This window comes from Mauremys reevesii, linkage group 11 (genome assembly GCF_016161935.1).
Source record: "Mauremys reevesii isolate NIE-2019 linkage group 11, ASM1616193v1, whole genome shotgun sequence".
Taxonomy (NCBI): Eukaryota; Metazoa; Chordata; order Testudines; family Geoemydidae; genus Mauremys; species Mauremys reevesii.
The window spans coordinates 64,565,319-64,593,012 of record NC_052633.1 but is presented as its reverse complement, the minus strand read 5'-3'; the positions used below and the strand labels follow the sequence as shown (position 1 = coordinate 64,593,012).

Below are 27,694 nucleotides of genomic sequence, written 5' to 3'. Positions count from 1 at the left end.
CATGAATTTCTCTCGTTCTTTTTTGAACCCTGCTATAGTCTTGGCCTTCACAATATCCTCTGGCAAGGAGTTCCACAGGTTGACTGTGCGTTGTGTGAAGAAATACTTCTTGTTTGTTTTAAACCTGCTCCCTATTAATTTCATTTGGTGACCTCTACTTCTTGTGTTATGAGGAGTAAATAACACTTCCTTATTTACTTTCTCCACACCAGTCATGATTTTATAGACCTCAATCATACCCCCTCTTAGTCATCTCCTTTCCAAGCTGAAGAGTCCCAGTCTTATTAATCTTTCCTCAGTCGGAAGCCGTTCCATACCCCTAATCATTTTTGTTGCCCTTTTCTGAATCTTTTCCAATTCCAATATATATTTTTTGAGATGGGGCGACCACATCTGCATGCAGTATTCAAGATGTGGGCGTATCAGGGATTGATATAGAGGTAATATGATATTATCTATCCCTTTCTTAATGATTCCCAACATTCTGTTTGCTTTTTTGACTGCCCCTGCACATTGAGTAGATGTTTTCAGAGAGCTATCCACAATGACTCCAAGCTTTCTTTCTTGAGTGGTAACAGCTAATTTAGACCCCATCATTTTATATGTATAGTTGGAATTATGTTTTCCAATGTGCATTACTCGGCATTTATCAACATTGAATTTCATCTGCCATTTTGTTACCCAGTCACCCAGTTTTGAGAGATCCTTTTGTAGCTCTTCACAGTCTGTCACCTTACTGTTTACCCCTTTTTCCAGATCATTTATGAATATGTTGAATAGGACGGGGCCCAGTATAGAGCCATGGGGGACACCACTATTTACCTCTCTCCATTCTGAACACTGGCCATTTATTCCTACCCTTGGTTTCCTATCCTTTAACAAGTTACCAATCCATGAGAGGACCTTCCTTCTTATCCCATGACAGCTTACTTTGCTTAAGAGCCTTTGGTGAGGGACCTTGTCAAAGGCTTTCTGAAAATCTAAATACCCTATAGTTCTAGTACACTAAGTAGCAAGAGAGCTTTCAGACATCTCTTATTCCAAACAGATGAAGACTGAAAATGGACAGCCCAGGATTAGAGAGGATTCCCATACTGTCGCTAAATCTGAGATACCATGTTCTTCCTGTTAAAATCTGATGCCAACTCTTCCTCTGCTATAAGAAAACGTTATCTTAGGTGGTTCTAGGGTGCCTATTAATTTTGGTATCCAGGCTCCATGCACAACTAACAAAACTGGTGTTGTTCCTCACATTCCTTGATGAATAGGGATGTGTGAACTTAAATTGCAGTTCTTTTCTGAAAAATAACTAAAAATAGCATTGCACCATTACAAGTTTACTGATTTTCAACGATTTTTAGATCAAATCTGTTCAATTCACTACTAAAAATATGCTTCTAAATGCCATTACTCCAAGCTACCTGGAATCAGAAAGGTAAGCTAGTGATGGTTTCCTGCTCTTGCAACTCCAACAGTAAAAGCTGTAGAGCCAGAACATGGTTGAACATGTTGATAATGCGAAAACTAGCTCAAAAGTCCAAAATGGTTTCCCCAATGCCCAACCCATCAGCTGTGTTGGATCTGTAATGCTACCACTTGTAAAAACCTATTTTAGGGCTGGTCTACACAACAAAGTTAGGTTGGCTTAACTACATCCTCAGGGCACTGAAAAACTTTATGTCCTGTGAGATGTAACTAAGCCAACCTAAGCTGTGGTGTAGACACTGCTCTGTTAATGGAAGAATTCTTCTTAACCTACCTACCACCTCTCGGAGAGGTGAGTTTACTACAGCAGCGAAAGAACCCCTTCTATCGCTGTAGTAAGTGTCTACATTACAGCAGTGCAGCTGTACCATTACGGCTGTGCCACTGTAGCATTTCTAGTGAAGCCAAACTTTTAGCAATACAGATGAAAAGCAAGTAAGTTGAGTCAGATGTTACTGCTTCTACAGTCACTTTTCAGACTAGAACCACATTTTAATAGAGATACTACCAATTAAAAATTCACTTCTGGATGAAAATACTTTACCAACTATTATTACTAGTCATACTTAAGATTACTATAACTATACCATAACTACTGTAACTGAAAGACACCAGAGAATTTCTCCCTTCTATTTCCAATTATTTTGTGCATTTGACAGCACTAGGTCTGTAGTGAAAGTTACTATAACTATGGTCAATTTCCCCTTCACAAAACAATAGAGGAGTAAAAGGTATTTTTAAGAATAGGTATGTGGGGCAGAAAAACCACAAATGGCACGGGGACTCAGGATCAAGTGTACTACTGAGAGTCACAAGTTCAGCTGCCATAAGCAGAATCTATTTTCTAATATGGCTCAGCCACAGTGATATTACCCAGATCCTTTTCATTCTGTTTTAGGAAAGTAACTACTATGAAAATTGTTATCTAGTGGACTGTATGAAAAAGGAACAATGCACCATTGGGAAAGCAATTTTTGATTGGATTTGAAGTACAGAAGGAAGACAGCAGGATGTTTGCAAAGAAACTGGATTAGAGAATTCAGTGGAAATGTCACTGCAAAGTTATTTTTGAGCAACAGAAGAGCACATTTTTATCACCACTGACCCCTTCAATAAAAAACACTCAGCCTACCAGAAGAGCTTTGGTTGTGTTCCAAACCAACTTCAGTAGTTAGACTTTTGAAATGCTGTGTTGCTATCCAACTTTCTACGGTTGGTTTAAATTAAGGATTGAGAAAGCTACTGATACTTGCTACCTCAGGGACTAAGCCTACTAGCCAAGCCAAAGATATTGGTGCTCCCACACTTCCAAAACCAACCCCCTAACCGCCAAGCCACCCATTGCTGTACAAATGAATAAAACAGACCGTGTATTGTAATTATACCATTTCAATCAGCTATTTAAGAAACTTGTAAAAATGTTACCTGCAATAAGAGCTAGTGGCACCATGGAATAGCAGGAAAAAAGTGTCCAATATATTAGTTGTTGAATTTCCCCAATATCTATTGAATAATATATTTGTCAAATAGCATTTGGCCAGCCATTGCGCAGGCTGAATATCACAACAAGTATTTGGCAAATAAATTTGTTAAGTATTGGTAACATCCCTAATATAACAAATTTGATAAATATTGTTCAATGAGCTCTATGCAACTCTTGCTTTTATTACACATTCTCTCCATTCCTGTCTGTATTCTATTTTTTCTTTCCAAAACCAGATCATAATGCATCTTTTCCTTAGCGGCATTTAGTATCAATTTCCTCATCTCACCATCCAGTCTGACTTTCCGTATACCACAGACTACCAGTATCACCTACTTTGCTCTTTTGCTTTTCCTTCTCCTACACTGTGTTCTTTCCTCCACGTCCCCTTTCCAAATCTCTCTCTCTAAATACTGTATTTCTCTTTTCTGTGTTACCTCAATCTCTCCCTCCCGTATTAAGGAGGCTGGTAAAATTTCCAAGCCCTAAAAACAAGAAGACTAACACTACTAGTCACAGACTAATAAAAAAAAGATTTGGGGGAAGGGAAGATAATATCCAAACAAGGGCCCAATTCCACTTTCAGATGCTGGAAAAGGGGAAGATGTCATCTCTTGACATGGCTTCAGGATTCCATCCTTCAGTTTCTGATAGATTTTAAGTAGCACCATATTGTTGGAAGGGAGAAGTAGCACTCTGTCTCTTGGTTCCCTCTCTCCCACGTCAGACTATTCTGGGTGCTGCAGGAATGTCTGCTACTTTACCCCCCTCCCACTCTCCTAGGTGCTACAGAGAGAGTCTCCTATATCAGTGGTTCCAAATGTTCTACTGAGGGGATGCACCAACTGCATTTTGTCCTTCTGTTGTTGTTACTCACCATTACATATATGCACCCTCCACCCTGGCACCACAACCCTAATCCCAGCCCACTGAGAAGGCTCGGAGGGGTAGGGGGAGTTGGAGAGCTAGCCTACCTGCAGTGGCAGCTTCTGTCTCATGGGGCTGGGCCCAGCTCCCCACTCCAAGTGTTGCAACCTGGCACACGCAGTCTCAGCGCCACTGTGGTTTGGGGCAGCCCAAACCTGAGTGGCACTGAAACCATGTGCGCCAGGTGGCAACACCTAGAGTGGGGAGACAGGCCCAGCCCCATGGGAAAGGTGCCACCACTCTGGGGTGAATGCAGAGCAGGCTAACTCTCCAAACTGCACTCCCCACCCATCTGTGGCTTCCTTTCCACACCACACTGGGAGAAGTGTATGTTTGCCTAGGCCAGGGCCCAGCAATGGGTTAATCCAGCCCTGGATACAGTGAACCGTCCATAGGTGCCAACTCTGTGGGCACCCAGAGCACCCATGGAAAAAAATTTGTGGCTGCTTAGCACTCACCAGCAGCCAGTCCCCCTCCTCGTGCCTGCCACAATCAGCTGTTCCGCAATGTGCAAGAGGCGCTGTGAGGAAGGGGAGGAGCGGGAACAGGCGCACTCAGGGGAGGGTGTGGAACTGGTTGGGAAGAGGCGAAGTGGGGGCAGAGCAGGGTCAGGGCCTTGAGGGAAGGGGTGGAGTGGGGGCAGGGCCTGGGGTTGAGAACCCCCAGGGAAAGGAAGAAGCCAGCACCTGTGGAACCATCTGACACTTTCCTGCAACCCACTGTTTGGAAACCACTGTCCTATACTAACCTCCTCTGGCCAAAACGAGGAGTGTCTGCTACTATATGCTCCCCACACTTCAGCCTCTGTTAATGGACTTCCTATCCAGCTAATAACTCCAGTGCCTGCCTCTGCAGCTACCCACAGCTTCCCAAGACACGGTAGACTGAAATCGATCTGGGTTTCCAATAGCAGCTGTGAAAATTGGCAGCTTGGGTACTGCAGCACTGGCAAGTGCATATAGTTGCGTGTGTGTGCACAAGAGAGATATTGGCTATGTATGCTTGCAGATTCAGGAAGGTCCCACTGCATTAATTTGCAAAGGTTTCTTTGCAAACAAAGACTAGATTTTTTTTTCTTCTGTTTTTTAAAATGAAAGCTTAGATTCTGCAGAAGGTGATGGCATTTCCCTTAAGAGTTTCCTGCTCTCCCTGTGAACTGGGTTTTTCAGCCTCTTTTCTCTGTCTCTTATTAACGGTTTGTTAATAAGGTTTAAAAAGTGTACGGATAGCATACACTCAGAAATGAAAAATTACATAGATAGCACACACTATCATTCATAATCACAACTGTAACTAGTACGAAAAATCTTACTTGTCTGGGTTTTTCACTCTGAATGTGGCATTAAGAGCTTTTAACCTGGAGTCTGCCTGAAAAAAAAAAAAGTTTGAAATATAATTGCATTATAACAAACAGCAAGCAACAATTTCTCTTTGCTGGCAGCCACAGTAGAAAGCTGCAGTTTTCTGTCATGGTACTTCATCAAAAATTTCAAACATATGAACAAATCTGACAAGTGAAGGAGCTAATGTCAGGCTGCTTTTAGAGAAAAGCCTAGAAAACTAAACTGTTCTGTGAACTAGCATGTAAACAGTATCCAATATCATTAAACTAGTATAATCACAAACCCCAGCAAAATATTCTTTTCTTGAAATGTTACACAAACCACAAAATTAAGATATATAACCCTACATTCTTTTCAGGTGATGCAAGTAGGTCTAAGGCTATATGGACAAATTATTTTATATATTTTTCAAACCAAAATAAAACCAATAGCGGAAATGACCTTTATATGGTCTGAATTACCAAAAACAGTTCCCCAGTGGCATCAAACACAAATCTATTGTGTTCTCTCATTTTCAGAGTTACTGTAGAGGAAAGCATACATATATCTGTGAATGAGAATAGTGTCAGTTTTTGATGCAGTGTTCCTTTTCAATAGATAGGAGACTACTATACTGAATCACAAATTGGATCACTGGATTTTCTTCAGTAAAGAAACAGTTGCTTTAATTAAACTTTTCACTCTGTTTCTGAGAAACATGTTATTCTACCAGTGCCTGCAACCGAGGTATAGAATTCTCAACACTAATTCTTGCTTTTGTGGTTTAAATTTTTTAAGAAGTCAGTTAGAATTAATTAGTTTTTGTTTACTCTGTAAAAAGGCAACATGCCTCCACTTATTTTATTTGTTTTACTACAATGCTTATTACTGTAATACCTACATGTCCTGGTCATTGGGGCCTGACTGCTAGACATGTACACACAACAAAAAGTCAGTCCCTGCCTCAGATAGTAAGGCCTTTAAGGACATGTCCAGATGGAGACACTCAAGAAAATTAAGACAAATTAACTAAAGGTGCAAGGTGCTAAATTAGAGCACATGCAATCCCTGTGTGGATGCTCTCCTTCAGAAGTTGCCCAAGTTCACTTTAGCTTAATCCTTCTTCAAATGAAAAAAGAGGTATGTTTAAAAGAACCAAGACTTCTGGTGCAAAAGGCTCAATAAGAGTGATAATTCACAACTGTACCTTCTGGCAGAGAGAGTTTTTAGCAATGATGTTTGCTATAGGAATAATATTTTGTGCATCAATTGCAGTAAAGTCAGCAACTCTTAAGAGCAGTTTTAAAAAAGTTATTTAGCAACTGATTCCAGTAGAACCCAATGCTCGCTTGGAGTTAGAGTAGAAAGTTTCCCTTCATAAGCCTCTCAGTAAATTCTGTTTATGAGATTGGCACCAAAACGAGACTGTTACGCTTCCCATCACATCGTGTCCAAGCTGTACCATGTCTGAATTTCACTGTAATATCCTTGACGCTGGGATCTCATCTCATGTTGGTAGAGCGCTGAGCACAACGTCTGAGCTCAATTAAAAAGTAATTTTGCTATTGCGATTGGCATGACAGCTACTGATGAGTATTATACAAAAGTGTGGTCAAGGAATAAAAAGGAGTTACTTTCCAGCAGTAACTCTGCTTCTCCAAACATTCTACAGACTGAGGGAGCAAATATCCCAAACCCCCTATAGCCATCTCTCAGAGTGCAAAGGAAGGGGTTTTAAAATTTTATTTAAGAATAGATTGGCTAGTTTTCCACAAAGATAAGTGACAGGTGTCAAGACTCTGTTCTACTCAAAGGTGTCTGGCAACATCTTGGTCATGAGACCTGTTTCCTCTGAACAGTCCGACTCATACTTGCTTACGTTATGGGCAAAAAGGTATTTACACTACTTTATATGCAGTTGTCCAAACTACAGAGCTAAAATTGCTCTCTGGGAGAGCAAGACAGTCAATTCTACTCTGGGTTCTGAATGCATCGTCAAAAGGATTAACTAAGTTCCAATTACAGGACCAAATTCTGCCCTCAGTTACACATACATAATCTTTCAGAACCAAAGGAGTTTCACAGGTGTAACTGAGGAAACAATTTGTCCTCCAGAATCTTTACTACTGATTATGCACAAAAAGGAAATAATGCACAAGAAGTCAGGCTGTGTTATCAACCTGGCCATTTTTTTTTTTTAAACACACAGTAATTTCAAACAAAAATCATACTACAAGCTAGCTAAGGGTAACTACAAAGCTAGAGCAAGTTTATGTAAGGTTTCTGGACAGACATTTTTGTAAATTGAGAGTACGTGCAAAAAGAATTTACAGAAGTGGTTAAATTGAGTGAATATTTGAAGTGGAATTGGCTGTCAATTGAGATTGAGTCAAGCAGCTTTCACACACACACACACACACACACACACACACACACACACACACACACACACACTCACACTCAAAAACTGGACGACAATATGGAATATAACAGTTAAAAAGAGATACTGGCTTTGTGCTCAGGAGCAGCCAGTGCGGTTTTGTTAAGTTTGGTGGGGGGGGATTGTTTGTTTGTTTTTGTTTTGTGGTTTTTGGGGGGGGGGGGGAGAGGGGGAGAGAAAAGAATTGTACACCATATTTTTCCTCCTTCAGATTAACTATGACTGCAGGTCAGGAATATAGTGCATTGTATTTTGACCTCCCAGAGCAAAAAAGTTTGAAAGAACATTTAAACACGTATTCTAAATTGCAGTATTTTGGGGTTAGGGGGAAAAGCATTACAGCTGGCAGAGAGAGAATTCTAAGAATTCTAACCCAGAGTAGTCAGGGTAATCCAAAATAAATCCTCCTGGTTTAAACACAGAATCTTCATCTGTTCGACTAGTTTATTGCAGTGTCTGGACTGTGCTATCTAATTAGTCCATAAACCCTTTGGCGTCACAGAACAAAGGCAGCAAATGGGCCCATGGCGTGCTTCTGGTCCTACACAACTACGCACTCCAAGTATAAATCTGCCTCTGATGATATTATTAAGCTACCATAAGTAACCAAATCAATCTGCTTACTAAAAACCTTTTATTTTTACATTCAGCACAGAAACTGAATGTATAATTAAAAGGTTTAGCAAAGGAAACAGAAAGGCTCCATTCCCCATTATTTTATAAAAGTGTAACATTTTTCTTAGGGAAGCAGGGATTCCACAGAGAAAATAACCATGCCAGAAATCTAAAAAGCAGAATGGCAATTGCCATCTTACATTTTACCTAAGATACCATCTGTCCTTAGACAGTTGTTTATTTTGAATATTTTGCAGTAATTTAACTGTTGTTCTTTGGGTTCCTTCTTCCCCTCTCTAGTAACCTACATTTTAATAAAGCTAAATGAACTGAAGAGGCCAGGTATCTGACAATTTGTTTAACAGAAACTATATTTTTCTCACTTGTTCTTACATGCCATAATTTTCTCCTTTCTCCCACTATTATTCTGGAGTATCTATGTTGAGTTATTCCTAAGAGTTTAATAAAAAATTTTATTATGCCCTTCCCACCATTCTCAATGCAACTAACTCAAACTGCCCACGCTGCTGTTCTCAAACACAGCCTAAAACAGAAGCTTTCATTAATTGACGATTTTGGGGCACAACATACATGACGTCATTTAAAAATACGAGTTAGCAGTGTCTACCATCTGAATGCTTTGCAAATTATTATGTGCGATCAGTAATTTTAAATGATGGTTCAGAAAACTGTCTTCCGCAGTTTTAACACTTAAAGGAGCAGAGGAGGGATAGGATCAAGTTTTTCCAAAAAGATCTGTCATCTGATGTTACATCCACGTATCAGCCCACAGATAATCAAGAGGTTAATAAAAACATGGTTATTCTTGCAATTCAAATGAATACACAGGAAAACCATTGCAAATGCTATTCCTACTTCTACATGTGCATCCTTAAAATGTTTAAATTTTTACCTTTTAATATTCCCCTGTAACTTCCTCTCTCACATTGTTTCCCCTCTACTATTATTTGCAATATATATCTCTCTTCCTGAATTTACAGCCTAAGTCCTTGGATGATAACTTGGCCTCTCTTTTATAAGGAATACTTGTCTTCTTGTTCATCTATTTTTTTTCCACTGAATTGACAGTACCCTTAATCACTATGTGGAAAATCCCACTCTCCATTATATGGCTGAGTTCCCTATATGCCTCAATGTACTGAATGAATACAGATCTCGTTACAAACTTTAAAGAGAGTCCACTCTTAAGACTCCAGTGGCATAAAGAAACTGTCCCCTAGAATGATGGTCCTAGATGCCTAGCAGTGTTAGAAGAGACACCCCAAGACAAAAAAGTCTACTACAAATCCACAGCATGCTTACCCATAATTTGGTGTCAAAGACCCTATACTCTTCAGCAGCTTCTGATAAATAAAAGCTCCATTTTCATTTACCAGAAAAAGTATGTAAAAGGAATTTTGTACTAGTTCAATTTATTTTACCCTGGCTCTACATTTTTAATTTTCAGTTGGTTGCAGAATTTTTTATTGAACATACATAGTGGCACTGAAGATGTGGTCTGTACATGCTGTATGTGTTGGGAGGGAAGGAAGCTAAAGGTTGTGGTAGGTGGATAGGGGACAGGTGCAGATTTTCACACCAGGTAGGCAGTTTGAAATTATGGGATATGGACATCAGCAGGATGTGCCCAGTGATACAGTCAGCAGTGAATTAAAGTCAAATTGCCATCATCAGTAGGTGCCAGCATTAAACCTCCTTGTGATTAATGGGGACAGATCACACCCCAGAACTATTTTTAAGGCTTTCAGCAGATTCAGGACAACAGTACTTCATTCCTTCATACTCACATTTGAAAGGTTTTCTTTGCAACCAAGAGAATTAGAGACTATATATTTAAGGTGAAGGCTTAGATTCACACACACTATATTTTGCACCCACAGAATCAGAGTACATATAGCTATGCCCAAAAAATTGAATCTGTCAACAAATTCCCATGCACCCATACTTTGCCTGTGTATTAATGTAACACTAGGTCACCTATTCCTGCCTGTCCTCCACCAGTTTTCCCTCTCCCACTGCTGACTGCAATCAGAGTACAGGTGGCTCTTGTTAGGAGTTTCTCCTAACTGGATGTTCAATGTTCTTCTCAACTGCCTCCTATAAGAAGTCAGAGGAACATGTTCCTTTAAGGATTTATTGCAGTGACTTCCTCAAAACTAATTAAAATTCAAATGGTCTGATTAAGCAAATAAAATTCTGCATAAGATATCTAGTCTGAGACTCAGCAACAGTTGAACCAGGTAAGTAGATCTTGGATTACCTCCACTGCAAGGGAGCACTGTCCTTTCTCCTATCTGATCCTTTTGGCTACTCGTCCTGTCAGAGACATCCTCCTTGGTCATCCTCCTCTGCTTCTCTTCTGTTGTCTTGTTCAGGTTTCTTTGAGGTACCTAACTTATCATACCAAACCCCAGGCTCTGTTTCAAAATTCATTCAGGACTGTATTCAGAGCTTTGGCTGAAGCATTTCAGTTCCTATTTGCACGTTCCACTTCACCACCCCAAATAAGCACCCTCTCCTTCAAGGCTGTCAACCTTTAGAGCTGGCCTTTACGGTCCTGCTTTGGCATGATATTTACCTAGGTTAGTGTCACTCTGAACCAGCTCAGTCTGCTTTTAAAAATACAGGGGTCATAATCCTTAATATTAATTCTACACTGCATCAAATATGAAACATGGGCAGATTAACTGATCTGTTGCAACTTCCCTCACTTATGAAATCTGGTAATTATCTGTTACATAATACCAGTACTACACTGTCTCCTTATATGGTCAAAATTATGCAGTTTGTCATGGGCCTGCTATTTTTAACACAACAGCAAGCATAACTCTGCAGAGACACTGAACTATGGTCTTTAACTGTGGTCAGAACAGTTCACAGGGTCACAACATTCACTACACAAATACATATAATTATTACCTTTAACTGAAACCCGGTCTCGTTCACCATTTCTTTCCATCCACCTTCCTGGAAATAAAAGTTTCATTTCAGTAATTGTCTCTGACAAACATACAACAAGCACAGTCTACGTGAGACATGATAATAGCACCACTTCAAGGCAGAAAGGACATTGGAGAATCCTCCTTGGGTTATGTGGGAACCCCAAGCATCCAAATATGGGCTCAGTCCCACTCACTAGACCAAGTTCTAAAAAAGGTATGTCAAGAAAATCCTCCTTTCAATATCTGGACTTAGAATAATGGGTCATTCTGTATGACAGGTTTTATGTTTACCCACCATCCCCTTTACAACTTTTCCCCTTCACTACATGACACCAGCAGGCTGCACTATCCCTTGTACTTAAGAGGATTCTTGTCTGACGAGTGATTCACACTTTATAAGAAGAGGGGTAATGTCAGTGTCACTTCTTTAATGTTCCCAGCCACCACCAACTCCAGGACTGAGATCGAGTTGAGGCCTCAATCTGCCTGATTTCTAGCTCATTATACGACCAGCTAAGCCATCAGACCAACGAGACCAAATGAATGAACCACTTTTCAGAACAGCATACCTCAAAAATAGGGCACATTAATTTTTTTTTTAAAGTGGTCTTAACTTAAGTAAGAAACTGAAGTAGTCAAGATGGCAATGTTCACATTGCAAATTTAAAACTGATCTTTTGTATTGTCTGGCTAATTCAGATGATAAACATTCAGAGTGTTCACAGAATGCTCCTCCTAATAACCTACAGCAGAATACTCTAAAGCTGAACTGTAATAGAGAAACTTTCACAAACAAGAAAAAATATTAAGAAAGCAAAAGCAAGTAACATACATGCCACTTTCCTGTAAGTTTTAATTATGTTTTTCTTCATTAGGTCAACCTTCCTGTGGTGATCACTATTAGCGGTGACAAATGTGATCCTAGACTTACACTAGATATTCAGTTGCAGGGTGATGACGACAACAAAAAGTTCAATCTTATTTGAGCAAAAGAAAGGAGACTAATTCTTATCAGACTGTACCTAGGATACTGGACACGGTCCTGGACCCTGACTTACAACAAAGACAATTCTTGACACATTGGAGAAAATTCAGTGGAAAGCAAGAAAAAAGGATTAAAGAGCTGGAGGAATTAAGCATAAAAATGTAGGGCTGGAAGGGATCTCAGAAGAAGTCACCAAGTCCAGCCGCCTGTAATGTATCAAGAAAGATTAAAAAGAACTAATGATGTAGCTTGCCAAAGTAAAAACTGAGTGAGAGATGCGAAAATGAAATAATTCAACCACCTAAACACCAAAATAGGCTTGAAGAATTATATTGTATGGTACAGGAGGGTATATGTGTGTAACTATGAATCATGGAAAGTGTTCATTAATTTCATCCCAATGTGTAAAATGCAATATCACAACTATTAGGCACACAAAGCAATTAAAATAATAATATTACCTCAATAAGAACTATGAGTCAAAAAAGAAATTTCAGTCACAACTTTACAATGTGGCCTGAACATCAGTAAGTTCTAGTTCTGTTCTGCCCCCAGAGTGGACACTCTAGGACTGTCAGTGAGAGCATTCCTGTTAATCACAGCTGTCAGACTGGAGCATGAAATAGCCAAGAACTAAAGCACAGAAGGTTTAAGACAGGGGTTCTCAAACTGGGGGTCAGGCTCAGGCTCTCAAGCTGTCAGCCTCCACCCCAAACCCCGCTTTGCCTCCAGCATTTATAATGGTGTTAAATATATTTAAAGGTGTTTTTAATTTATAAGGGGGGGGGGGGTCTCACTCAGAGGCTTGCTGTATGAAAGGGGTCACCAGTACAAAAGTTTGAGAACCACTGGTTTAATAGATTAGTCAGTTGCATCCAAGCTGCCCCCCCCCAAAAACCCCAACAAACTGGAGGTCAGTGCAGTAAATGCAGTAAAATGTATAATATGCTAATATTTATATTTAGTGTCAGGAAAGATTTCCTGACTGAGTTACATTAAGTTGTGGAATAGAGTTCTAAGGGATGTGGTAATCTCATCCCCTAACAGCCTTAGAATGAGACTGGAAAAAGAATTATAAGGCACATTGTAAAGCACCACTGTGTACTGACAGGAGATAGATTAGATAACCTAATAACACTTGCCCACCTTTAATTTGTTAATGCAGAAGTAGAGCAGGAAACAATTTATAAGTCACTGAAGAAAAGTTATTAGTGTTTAATATTTAAAAGCTGAACAAGTAAGTAAAAGTGGAGGGAAGTACTTAGAAATAAAGAATGTCTTTCTACAATACCTGTGTTAAAAAGGAATAAAAAATTTTGTCCTGACAAATGATGGGATGCGAAGCCACACGTATTAGAAAGTTTTCCAAACCAATCCTTCGTCTTTCCACAAAATCTGGATCCATGTTATCCGCCGATAACTTATGCCAAACAAACTCAGCCTGTGTGAACAGAATAGAATTAAAAGCAGCTAAACTCAGTGCTAGATGTAAGGCAAAGTGAGTTGAAGTTTCAATTTTCTTACCCTTTTTTCTGGCAAAGGTGGAACAACAATATGAGGATAATTAACTAACAAATAATTCCTCAGCAACTCAAATTCACTGTATCGCCTCCAAAGGGAGTCTGGTGGGGAGCACTGTCCTTCAGTCTGAGACTCAACAGCTCTGAGAAATAAAATATCCAAACTGAGTGTTACTGATATTTTTCCAAGACCATCAGTACAATTGTTACAATTCAGACACCTAATATTAAAAAAATAAAATAAAAATCATAGTACCCCACTTGTGATTACTTTAATAATTTAACATTCTTCAGTATTTAAGATTATTTTTTAAAAGGGACACCAAGTTATTTCACAAAGCTACCTGAACTTTCTTTTAAACCTATTACTGGTATAAGTATCCCTCAAGATATTTACATTTACCAGTAACTGGAAGATTTGATATTCCCCCTTACCCCATTTTCCTGTTCGTTTATTTTGTGCATTTCACTTCACTCTTCAGAGAGTCAGTTAGGGCCCAATCCACCAAACAGTTATGCATATGAGTAACTATACTCATGCGACCAAAGTTATTACTCACAGCAGGAAGCAATGTGGGTTCAATCCTCTAAGGACCTCTAGCCCTCAAGTCCCACTGACTTCTGCAGAAGTCAAAGGGCCTCCGAACTTCAAAGGAGTATTTAGCACCTTGCAGGATTGAATCTTATGCTTGATATAAGTACTGTCTACACTACCCACATTACAGCGCGGCCGCGGCAGCGTTGTGATGTGGGTAGTGAAGACATGCTTTATCACTGGGGGAGAGCTCTCCCAGCAATAAAAAAAAGCCACCCCAAATGAGCGGTGGTAGCTTTATTGCCAGGAGCATGGCTCCCAGCGATAATGTGGTCTATACTGGCGCTTTTCAGCACTAAAACTTTTGTAGCTCAAGGGGGTATTTTTTCACATCTCTGAACGACAAAAGTTTTAGCGCTGAAGGTGGCAGTGTAGACACAGCCTAAGTGTTCACTGGCTCAACCCCATCATTAAAATCAGTCTTCCCTATTTGTTTGGATCTTCACACAGCAACTGTGGAGAAAACACACATTTTAAAACACCTATGTAAGTGCAATTCTAAAGCCACAAAGATGTTTAAAGAGGCCTCAGAAATAAGTGTAGTACCTGAAAGATCTTCTAAGTTGACTAGACTTCAAGATGGTGTCCTTTTCGTATTCAGAGGATTTAAGAGTTTACAGTCCAAGAAAACCCAAACCCAAAATAAAACAAACTGGCTAAAGGAAGGGTAACCAGGTACAACATACAAGTAAAGTAGTCAGCGCAATTGGTTAAATCCTGATAATACAACCCTTCTCCCTCCACTCCCCACCTCGAAAATATTGTATTTAGTTATTTTCATTAGATACATAATCTACCCCAACTGCCCCTTAGCTTAATTTCTTGATGGTATCATGGTAGAAGCGCATCTTCAGATGGGATTTAAATGTGGAAAAGGTAGTGGCTTTCTGAACCGGTTCTGAGGAGTGTTCCATGTGTGTAAAAAGCAGCATGGAAAGAAAGTGCAAAGATGGATGCAGGTCCTTGCTTACAGACAGCCCCCCAACCTGAAGCAAATACTCACCAGCAACTACACACCACACAACAAAAAACACTAACCCGGGAACCAAACCCTGCAACAAACCGCAGTGCCAACTCTGTCTGCATATCTATTCAAGGGACACCATCACAGGACCTAACCACATCAGCCACACCATCAGGGGCTCGTGATATATGCCATCGTCTGCCAGCACTACCCCTCTGCCATGTACATTGGCCAAATCGGACAGTCTCTACGTAAAAGAATAAATGGACCCAAATCAGACGTCAAGAATTATAACATTCAAAAACCAGTTGGAGAACACTTCAATCTCCCTGGTCACTCGATTACAGACCTAAAAGTTGCAATATTACAACAAAAAAACTTCAAAAACAGACTCCAATGAGAGACTGCTGAATTGGAATTAATTTGCAAAATGGACACCATTAAACTAGGCTTGAATAAAGACTGGGAGTGGATGGGTCATTATACAAAGTAAAACTATTTCCCCATGTTTATTCCCCACCCCCCACTGTTCCTCACACCTTGTCAACTGCTGCAAATGGACCATTTTGATTACCACTACAAAAAGTTTCTCTCTCTCCTGCTGATAATAGCTCACCTTAACTGATCACTCTAGTTAGAGTGTGTATGGTAACACCCATTGTTTCATGTTCTCTCAGTGTGTGTGTATACATATATCTTCCTACCGTATTTTCCACTACATGCATCCGATGAAGTGGGCTGCAGCCGACAAAAACTTATGCTCAAATAAATTTGTTAGTCTCTAAGATGCTACAAGTACTCCTGTTCTTTCTGCCGATACTGACTAACACGGCTGCTACTCTGAAACCTGTATTGCTACAGATTGTAAAGCTTTTTGGGATCCTTTGGGATGAAACACAATATATACATATATTAATAATAAAATAATTATGTAATAAATAACCTCCACCCTCTAACATACACAGGACATTCTGCTATAATGCAACAGTACATGTTAGAATTTAACCAGAAAATATTACTGATATGTTGCTCACCTATAAACCACCATATAGCGCAGGGGTCAGGAACCTGTGGCCCGCAGGCCACACACAGCCCATCAGGGTAATCTGCTGTTAGGCCGCAAGACAGTTTGTTTACATTGTGCCATCCGCAGCTCTCAGTGGCCATGGTTTGCCGTTCCTAGCCAATGGGAGCTGCGGGAAGCGGTGGGCCGCAGGGACAAGCTGGCCGCCGCTTCCTGTAGCTCCCATTGACCAGGAATGGCAAATCGTGGCTACTGGGAGCTGCGGGCGGCCATGCCTCCAGACGGTCAATGTAAACAAACTGTCTCGTGGCCCACCAGGGGATTACCCTGACAGGCGGCAGGTTGCCCACCACTGATATAGTGAAATATGCACATGCAGAGAAACTCAAAACAGGGTCCTCAATGTGCAAACCTACAGTAGATTTAAAAATATCATTGCTTTTTATTAAGTGACCAAATTTAATTTTTCTAAGCAGCAGTAAATGTATTCTGGGAACTGCTGGTATAAACTTACAGTGAGTACTATTAACTCTGCCGTGGAATTACCAGCTGTAAAGACTTAATGGTACTCAGCAGTACAGTGCCCTGTTTCTTCCAGCAGATTTAAAGCTGCACAATGTCAACTTTGAACCTGCTCCGATCCATTATTTCTAGCTGTGGAGAAAGGTTTTTTTTTTAAAAGGTATCTAAAGAACTAAGACAACCATGAATCTGATTTTTTTAAAACAAAATTCTAAGTTACAAGACTAAATTTCAATAATCTTACCAAAGCTACGTGGTACATTTTAAGACAATGAACCTATATATCAACATTTGAACCCTGAAAAACACAGCCCCATTATAAATATAAGAACCACAAAATCCTTGTTCTGTACGCTGTTTCAGCTCCTGTATTATACTAATGACTTAACATTGGATTAAGTAAATGAACTTTAAACAACGAAGAGCTATCCCATTATCATCCGTTACTTTAAGTCAATGATTCTTTCCCCATATGGGCAGAGCATGTTTTTAATCAGGATGCTTAAAGCATCCTTTTGATTAAGTAGCTTTACTCCAAATAATTGAAACCACATACTCGATTTCCACAGGAAACAACAACCACCAAGAAGATACTCATTCATAAACATTCCAACACACAAAACTGCTGATGATTAAAAAACAAAACTGGATGAGCCCCACTTAAGCCAGAAAACACACTCAAATTGCTGACAGACGCCAAGATTTATAAAACAGAACTAAATCAAACCACAGCTTTATCCAAGAACATTGCCACAGCATCACACTCCATCTCCACGCTAAGGTCATGTCTACACTAAAAACTTAAGCAGACCTAAATTAGGTTGACTTTCATCTACCGCAGTAATTATTACGGTGGTTCATGTCCACACTACCCTCTTTCGGTCGCTTGTGTGTCCTCACCAGTAGTGCTTCCACTGACCTAAGAGGGGCAGTGTGAGGAGCCTAGCTAGCCTCTGGGGCTCTCAGCTTCGCACTCTCTGCCAGAAGCCTGGCTAGCCTCTGGGGCTCTGCCTCCTTGTCCTCTCTCTCCTTGAGAGCAAGGCAGCTGCCTGGAATCTCGCCTCACCACCAGGAGCCGGGAGCCTTGGTGCAGCCGGGCTTCCAGAAGGGAGCTGGGATCTTGAGAGCAGTCCAGCTCCAAGCGGGGAGCAGGGAGCCTGGGCAACAATCCAGCTGGGAGCAGGGAAACCAGCACCGGGGGCAGCCCAGCGGGGAGGACTTTCTTGTCAATTTCACAGCTCAGGGAACAGCCAATGTAAGGAATGCGCTGTCTACATGGACCCTGCATCGCTCTAACTACACTGACACAAGCCCTATGCTTCTCATGGAAGTGGAGTTATTATGTAAGTGCCCTACTACCCCGACATCAGAGGGAGTAAGGCTGTAGTGTATACACTGACATTGTAAGGTAGCTTATGTTGACCTAACTTTGACCTAACTCTGTAGTGTAGACCAGGGCTAAGAAGCTTCAGCTGCCTACACAGCTGTACTCAAAGAATGTATGCATTAGCTCAGCCCCTTGTAATGCAGGTATGAAAGGCAGTGCAGCACTCAGAGTTCAGAGCAAACATTTCTCATTGCATGTAAGCTGCAAGTTATTTTTTCCTTAGGAGTGAGGAAAGAAGAATATAACTTATTTCAAGACTATTTGAATTATAGTATCAATGGTATTGCTGGTGACCAGTAGGTAAAAGAATTAGAGCAGTACTAAAGCAAAACAGAGAAACTGACTTACAACAAAAGAACTTTAGGGTTCATCCCTGAGCTTTTTATGGAGGAGTAACTCCCAATGGAATTCAGCAAGTAACTCCCCATTGATGACACTGGTAGGGAGTTCAGGATTGGGTCGTCTGCATTTAAACAATTTTAAGTATTTCAATATTAAAAACTTCCAGTCTGCGTGTTTTTAAAGCTGAAGATCATTTAGTTTACAAACTGTGGCCTCCTCGAATGATATTGTTACAATGGCTGTAACTGTCACTTAAGCAAGACTGCCACCAACAGGATGCAACTTTATTCTAATTTGTGGTATAGAGGGAAAGAGAAAGCTTTGCTGAAGAACCATATTGAAAAAGTGCCTGGAGCCAGCAGGCCATATTTCAGTCTGTACAAAGTGGAGTAGATCAGCCACCACTCGGACTACATGGGGAATACAGATTCGTCCATTAAGTGCTGTCTTGATCTGATGGAACACTACCTCCCTGTTACAGAGGGTGGGCTATATTGTAAGAGTGTAGAACACATTTGGTCCACTCCTATTTTAATCCCTTTAAGATTTGATTAAAAAAATTACTACTAATTAGTGATCTAGAGCAGACCCTCTCAACCATTTATGAGCATAACAATATTTACTGAACACAGTGTGTAGCACTGGGGTCGGCAACCTTTCAGAAGTGCTGTGCCGAGTCTTCATTTATTCACTCTAATTTAAGGTTTCGCGTGCCAGTAATACATTTAAACCTTTTTAGACGGTCTCTTTCTATAAGTGTATAATATATAACTAAACTATTGTTGTATGTAAAGTAAATAAGGTTTTAAAAATGTTTAAGAAACTTCATTTAAAATTAAATTAAAATGCAGAGCCCCCGGACCGGTGGCCGGGACCCAGGCAGTGAGAGTGCCACTGAAAATCAGCTCGTGTGCCGCCTTTGGCACGCGTGCCATAGGTTGCCTACCCCTGGTGTAGCATTTAATGTGGCTTTGGATTGTTATGTTTTCCTAGATCTTCCTTCTACAGTTTAAGTTTTTCCATGCAAGCAGACTTTTCATCTTCATTGAAGTACCGGGCTATTTTTAAATTATACTGTCTCTACTAACAGAAGACACATATGTACAATCTTTTGGGAGTTAATTCATTGGGTCTCAGAGGAAACACACAGTATGAAAAAGCACGTACGTACCAGACAATGTTCTTGTATGTTTACTTCTTTAATGGATCTAGAGGTCAAAATTCTGCTAAAAGCAACCCAGCTCCCTTACAAGTTAAATACACTAAAAGAGCAAAAGTTATTAAAAACAACTTCTTAATGGTACCTTATGGCCTTTAAAAAAATTATGATAATCTAGGGTGAATTCCTGCAGAATATGGGCCACAGTAATTCAAACTGTGGTCAAATTTACGCTGACTGTTTCAGGTCTTCTTCACAACCTGTTTCTGAAAATTTTTAGTAGGACTGTCAATTTTTCAAATTAGACAAAAGTTACCTTCATTCTTATTTACAAATTTCTGCTTATGATAGGGGACAAGAACATTACCTGCTTCTTTTCACAGATGGCTATTTGGGAGACAGAATGTCTTCAGGAAGTTGGGGGGGGGGAGTTGGGGGAGAGGAGGAAGAGGGACAAAAAACTGAGCTGAACCTCAAGCCGGGAAGTGTTTGTGTTACCTGCCAACATTATTTTGTTTTATTTTCTTGACAACACTAGCCCTTTAGGAAGAGGTCCTGCCGACTGCGATGTCCTCCCACCCCTCGCTAAATCATTCCACAGGCTTACATAGCTGTAGATGATTTAGAGCATAAACCAATAGCTTTTCACCTTTGGGAAGCTATTCAGTGGTTGTTTCACTGCAACTCTTGGACAAAATCCATACCACAAAAATCACTTTTTGTGTGTATAATCCAATCTCTCAGTGCTATTTAAGACCTGAGTTTACATATCTCACTTTCCAAATAAGTGAGGCCTCTCAAGACCAAGATCAATAGTATCAGTGAGTCAGCACTGAAAAATCTGCACACCAGCTTGCACCTTTCAAGGATGACTCTGGATAGCAGTAGTCTGCAACTGCAAACGCTGCTAATCCCTTCCCCAAATGAACCATGAATATGCTTTTATATCATTGAAAAATGTGTCTTCTCACAGAGATACTAGAAAGTCATCCAGGCTTTGGTAATACTACATTAATAAAGGCTGCAGCTGGAATTCAGTATGGCTCTCCATCACTCCTTAAGATAAAGTTAAGGAGTTTGTCTTTCATGTTGGATCGGCCCTTAAATAATTAATAGACTAGAGAATGGTACTTTTCCCCCTTGTAAATCAGCCTTCTAAAATAATTGTTCTGTTATACCCAGTGTTGCCAACTCTCACAATTTTATCGTGTAGCTCAATATTTGGTGTTTTTCTTAAAACCCCAGCTTCTGCACTCAAGATAGTCAACCTTTCATTTAAAAAAAAGTCACTAGTCCCCATGGTTGATGAAAAGAGCCAGAAAACATGCCCCAACTGTAATCTAAAAACTCATATCAGAAGGCAAAGAAAATGTACCCAGAACTTATTAATTTAAAAATATTTCATGATTTTCAGACATGACTCATGATTTTTGAATGCCTGAAACTGGCAATACTGTGCATCTTCTATTAATCAATCAGGAGGACAGTACTTTTACTTTCTTTAAAGCTTGCTTCCAAGATATCATTTAACTAATATTGAATTAAGACTCAAGACATCAAGTGGGATCACTTAGTATTACTTTACTCATGTCATATTCTACTCTTATGTTAAGGACTGCAGCCTTAAAACGACAAGAGAATCGTAGAATCATAGAATAGGGACCTCAGGAGGTCATCTAGTCCAACCCCCTGCTCAAAGCAGGTCCAATCCCCAGCTAAATCATCCCAGCCAGGGTTTTGTCAAGCTGACCTCAAAAACCTCTTAGGAAGGAGATTCCACCACCTCCCTAGGTAACCCATTCCAGTGCTTCACCACCCTCCTAGTGAAAGTTTTTCCTAATATCCAACCTAAACCTCCCCCACTGCAAATTGAGACCATTACTCCTTGTTCTGTCATCTGCTACCACTGAGAACAGTCTAGCTCCATCCTCTTTGGACTCCTTCCCCCCTTTCAGGCAGTTGAAAGCAGCTATCAAATCCCCCCTCATTCTTCTCTTCTGCAGACTAAATAATCCCAGTTCCCTCAGCCTCATAAGAACGGCTGTACCGGGTCAGACCAAAGGTCCATCTAGCCCAGTATCTGTCTACCGACAGTGTCCAATGCCAGGTGCCCCGGAGGGAGTGAACCTTACAGGCAATGATCAAGTGATCTCTCTCCTGCCATCCATCTCCATCCTCTGACTAACAGAGGCTAGGGACACCATTCTTTACCCATCCCGGCTAATAGCCATTTATGGACTTAACCACCATGAATTTATCCAGTTCTCTTTTAAATGCTGTTATAGTCCTAGCCTTCACAACCTCCTCAGGTAAGGAGTTCCACAAGTTGACTGTGCGCTGCGTGAAGAAGAACTTCCTTTTATTTGTTTTAAACCTGCAGCCTATTAATTTCACTTGGTGACCCCTAGTTCTTGTATTATGGGAATAAGTAAATAACTTTTCCTTATCCACTTTCTCCACATCAGTCATGATTTTATATACCTCTATCATATCCCCCCTTAGTCTCCTCTTTTCCAAGCTGAAGAGTCCTAGCCTCTTTAATCTTTCCTCATATGGGACCCTCTCCAAACCTCTAATCATTTTAGTTGCCCTTTTCCAAACCTTTTCCAGTGCTAGAATATCTTTTTTGAAGTGAGGAGACCACATCTGTACACAATATTCGAGATGTGGGCGTACCAGGGATTTATATAAGGGAAATAATATATCGTCAGTCTTATTCTCTATCCCCTTTTTAATGATTCCTAACATCCTGTTTGCTTTTTTGACCGCCTCTGCACATTGCGTGGACATCTTCAGATAACTATCCACGATGACTCCAAGATCTTTTTCCTGACTCGTTGTAGCTAAATTAGCCCCCATCATATTGTATGTATAGTTGGGGTTATTCTTTCCAATGTGCATTACTTTACATTTATCCACATTAAATTTCATTTGCCATTTTGTTGCCCAATCACTTAGTTTTGTGAGATCTTTTTGAAGTTCTTCACAATCTGCTTTGGTCTTAACTATCTTGAGTAGTTTAGTATCATCTGCAAACTTTGCCACCTCACTGTTTACCCCTTTCTCCAGATCATTTATGAATAAATTGAATAGGATTGGTCCTAGGACTGACCCTTGAGGAACACTAGTCACCCCTCTCCATTCTGAGAATTGACCATTAATTCCTACCCTTTGTTCCCTGTCTTTTAACCAGTTCTCAATCCATGAAAGGACCTTCCCTTTTATTCCATGACAGCTTAATTTACGTAAGAGTACACTAAGTACACTATGTCCACCGGATCCCCCTTGTCCACAGGTTTGTTGACCCCTTCAAAGAACTCTAATAGGTTAGTAAGACACGATTTCCCTTTACAGAAAACATGTTGACTATTGCTCAACAGTTTATGTTTTTCTATGTGTCTCAATTTTATTCTTAACAATTGTTTCGACTAATTTGCCCGGTACCGACGTTAGACTTACCGGTCTGTAATTGCCAGGATCACCTCTAGAGCCCTTTTTAAATATTGGCGTTACTTTAGCTAACTTCCAGTCATTGGGTACCAAAGCCGATTTAAAGGACAGGTTACAAACCTTAGTTAATAGTTCCACAACTTCACATTTGAGTTCTTTCAGAACTCTTGGGTGAATGCCATCTGGTCCCGGTGACTTGTTAATGTTGAGTTTATCAATTAATTCCAAAACCTCCTCTACTGACACTTCAATCTGTAACAGTTCCTCACATTTGTCACCTACAAAAGCCAGCTCAGGTTTGGGAATCTCCCTAACATCCTCAGCCGTAAAGACTGAAGCAAAGAATCCATTTACTTTCTCCGCAATGACTTTATCGTCTTTAAGCGCTCTTTTTGTATCTCGATCATCAAGGAGCCCCACTGGTTGTTTAGCAGGCTTCCTGCTTCTGATGTACTTAAAAAACATTTTATTACCACCTTTGGAGTTTTTGGCTAGCCATTCTTCAAACTCCTCTCCTCTTCAAACTCCTCTCTTCATAAGTCACGTGCTACAGCCCCCTAATCGTTTTTGTTGCCCTCCGCTGGACTCTCTCCAATTTTTCCACATCCTTCTTGTAGTGTGGGGCCCAAAACTGGACATAGTACTTCAGATGAGGCCTCAACAATGCCGAATAGAAGGGAATGATCACGTCCCTCGATCTGCTGGAAATGCTCCTACTTATACAGCCCAAAATGCCACTGGCCTTCTTGGCAACAAGGGCACACTGTTGACTCATATCCAGCTTCTCGTCCACTGTAACCCCTAGGTCCTTTTCTGCAGAACTGCTGCCTAGCCACTCTATCCCTAGTCTGTAGCAGTGCATGGGATTCTTCCGTCCTAAGTGCAGGACTCTGCACTTGTCCTTGTTGAACCTCATCAGATTTTTTTGTCCCAATCCCCTAATTTGTCTAGGTCCCTCTGTATCCTATCCCTACTCTGCAGCATATCTACCACTCCTCCCAGTTGTGTCATCTGCAAACTTGCTGAGGGTGCAATCCACGCCATCCTCAAGATCATTAATGAAGATATTGAACAAAACCAGCCCCAGGACTGACCCTTGGGGCACTCCGCTTGATACTGGCTGCCAACTAGACATGGTGCCATTGATCACTACCCATTGAGCCTGATGATCTATCCAGATTTCTATCTACCTTACAGTCCATTCATCCAGCCAATACGTCTAACTTGCTGGCAAGAATACCTTGGGAGACCGTATCAAAAGCTTTGCTAAAGGTCAAGGAATAACACATCCACCGCTTTCCCCTCATCCACAGAGCCATAGAAGGCAATTAGGTTAGTCAGGCATGACTTGCCCTTGGTGAATCCATGCTGACTGTTCCTGATCACAGAATGCTCTATTATAAAGCTAAGCTCTGATCAATTCCCATGAGAATCAATATAAACTATGCAAGGGCATATTAAACTAGAAGCAGTTACATAAAAATAAGACAGAAGGAGGCAAAGCTAGAATAAAATACTTCGTCTAGATAATACTTAGCCCTGCCATGAGTGCAAGGGACTGGACTGACCTTTCGAGGTCCCTACCAGTCCTATGATTCTAGAAGGCTGCAGAGGAGGGTCATTTGGACCAAGGACCTAACTGTTTCTTCATTTCTCACAATACTCCCATTGTATCAGCTTTGAAAGGGACTGGTTGGCTCCATCAAATATTCTTAAGGAATTACAATCTAACATGCATTGTTCCTAGTATTCGTCAGTCCACTTATGTGGGGAAGAATCACACCTCTAAATGACAGACTAAGTCGAGAAGTATTCAAAAAAAAATAAAAAAGGAGGGGGGGAGAGAAGAGAAGAGATCACCTAAATCAATCCCTTACTTCCTACCCCCTCAGCCCTCAACAGCAGAAACACAAGCTTAGTCTACCTGCATGGAGAGAAGGAGGAATTACATATACTACTTCTGTCTTGGTGATGACTCGTTAATCAGTAACTGAATACCTACGTTTGTGGAAGTTAGCTTATTATTTGTGTTATGGTAGCACCCAAAGCCCCAGTCACAATCAGGACCTGGTTGTGCTAGGTGCCATATACACATATAGCAAGATTGTAAGCTTTTTAAGGCAGAGACTATCAAACTCTCTTCTTAGATTGGTTAGTGCAATAAGTATGTAAGAGTAAACTAAAAAAGCAAAAAAGACAAAGGGTAGTGATCAGTATGAATGATACACATCAGGTTAGTTCCTTTTCCTTTTAGTTTGTTATGGGGCAAGAAAGAATGGAGCGGGGGGAAGAAATGCGGAAAGGAACAGAGTGAACAGGGGGAGCCAGCCTGGCAGCAGAGGGTCACACAGAAAATAACGTCCAGATTTCAAGTTGTGAAAAGCTGCCTGCTAACATCACAAGCATACAGACACTAGAGCAGTGTTTCTCGCATGCGCTCTCCAGGGACTTTTCTTGCAGCCACAGCCTCCTGGGCAGTGATTTTGGGGGGAGAGGGAAGCAGAAGCAGCAGTGGTTGGACCCTGCCCCCTCTGGAGACTGGAGACACAAAAGCTGGAAGAGCAGGCAACAGGTGCAAGTTCCCCACTTTCCCAGTCAATGGGGTCGGGCTTCAGTCCTGGGGCGTCAGGCAGCAGGCTCCAGCCACAGGGCTTCGAACTCCATTCCCCGGCCACAAGAGTGGTGGGCTCTGGCCCCAAGCTCATCCCCGTATCACTCCTGGGCTCTGCTGCCTCCCGCAGTGTCCCATCACCCCTGGCCTCTGCTGACTCCGTACCCACCTCCCATCCAGGGATTAACTTATCCCCGGGCTTGCTGGGGCTGAGTAAGTCTGCTGTGAAAAGTAATATTTGTATGCTTGTTAATATCACTTTTCACAGCAGACTGAGTAGCCAGCAAGTTTTTTTTAAAAAGCAACCAAAAAAGCAGAAGAAACAAGAAAAAAAGACAAGAACATGCAAAGCACCTTATTTGTGTTTCTATTCTGTTTAGGTCTAGTAAAGACTAGAGACAACTGTACATTATTTTTATTATTGTGTCTGCAAAAAATATCCTACATAAATAAATTACAATGATATGTATATGTGCATATTTATTTGTTTTTCCTAAAGTTAGTTAAGTATTTTAGGAAAAATGTCAAAGCAGCCACCAGCAAGAGTTGGTAGCCATACTCTGAGGCCACCAAATGTGTTGTGAGAACCCCTGCACTAGGGTCCTTGAATACGCTTTCCCCACGCTCCCTGCTTCTGCTATTCCCAAATGTAGCTGGGGAAATCCCAGTTTCTTCTGGGGGCTGCCTCCACCATGGGAGGGCTTGCTCCCTCCTCTATATGTCTAGGGAGGACCAATTCTCCCACTCACAAAAGCCTACGTCTGGATGCCCTCATCCCTAGAAGTGGTCACTCCAGATTAAGTATTGAGGTGTACTGATGTGACAGTATTCTATGGAGATGACTACAGTCTCCAGAGCTTTAATCAGGCACCCGCACAAGCATTAAATTCCTTTTACCTATTTAAAAAAAAAAAAAAAAACCCACAATGCAATCCTACAAGACTTATGCTTCTCAAGCCTATTCAACTAAATTTAATAATGGTCCTAAAGCATAACTCCTTCACTAACATTTACAGCCATTTGTAGTTCAAAATATTCTTTGCTGCAGTGAATAGTTAAGAGAGGAAACACCACCTCTACTTTCCCCCCCAATTTTTTGATAGTCCAAGAAGAAATGGATGATATGTAACTTGGAGAAATACACAGAACTGGAGAGTTTGAGTGGGATAAGACTGGGAAAGTAAGAGCGGATGCTTTTGCAGAGCTGTGATGGACAAAAACCATACAAATCTTGATTGTGAATCTTCATCCACAGAATTGGCTTTTTCAATACAGTACTAATGAGGGACTGGAATTTTGTGGGGATGGATTTGGGAGAAGCAGGCACGATGGGAGAAAGCATTTTTTAATCTTATAAAATACGTCTCCACCTGGCTGCATTATGAAGCCATAAAATGTCACCGATTACAAGAATCCGTCTCCCGAGGAACTTGTTCCAAAAGGAAGTAGAAATTCACAGAGGTACTCATTACACTTAATACCTTCATTACCATCTAATTTTTGAGGCCACATCATGAACTCCATCATAAAATGCAAGTATTGTAGACACAGCTTCAATTAAGATCATAATCACTTGTTGACATTCAATCAAACTTTTCAATTTGTTTTGGTTTTAAAAATACAATATAATGCTTGTACAATGTTCAGATAGGAAAACCATATGTTTCCCCTCGAAGTACAGTTCCAACAATACACTTTATTCATTGGCTGAACCAGCCTGCCTGGAAAAAATTAAATGACAAAAATTAAAACCTTCAACTTTTACCTTCATAACTGATGTTATCATAAGTGATTAGGAGATTAGGTTACTCTAAAAGCCACATTCCTTTACCCTAATTCAAAGTGCCAATGTGAAAAATTTAGCTCATCTACTTCACGTCTTCCCATTTTCTATATAAAC

General features: G+C 40.7%; 1 protein-coding gene across 4 annotated transcripts in view; it reads right to left on the bottom strand.

Moving 5' to 3' along the window:
• Positions 1-27,694, bottom strand: part of SNX4 (sorting nexin 4) — a 60,846-nt gene that overhangs the window by 19,568 nt on the left and 13,584 nt on the right. For all 4 annotated transcript variants that reach the window (XM_039495452.1, XM_039495455.1, XM_039495454.1 and 1 more), the window contains exons 3-6: positions 13,745-13,883; positions 13,512-13,661; positions 11,213-11,260; positions 5,208-5,263 (exon numbers count right to left, since the gene is read on the bottom strand). In XM_039495452.1, the coding sequence (XP_039351386.1) occupies positions 5,208-5,263; positions 11,213-11,260; positions 13,512-13,661; positions 13,745-13,883 (393 nt within the window). The remainder of the gene's footprint in view (positions 1-5,207; positions 5,264-11,212; positions 11,261-13,511; positions 13,662-13,744; positions 13,884-27,694) is intronic.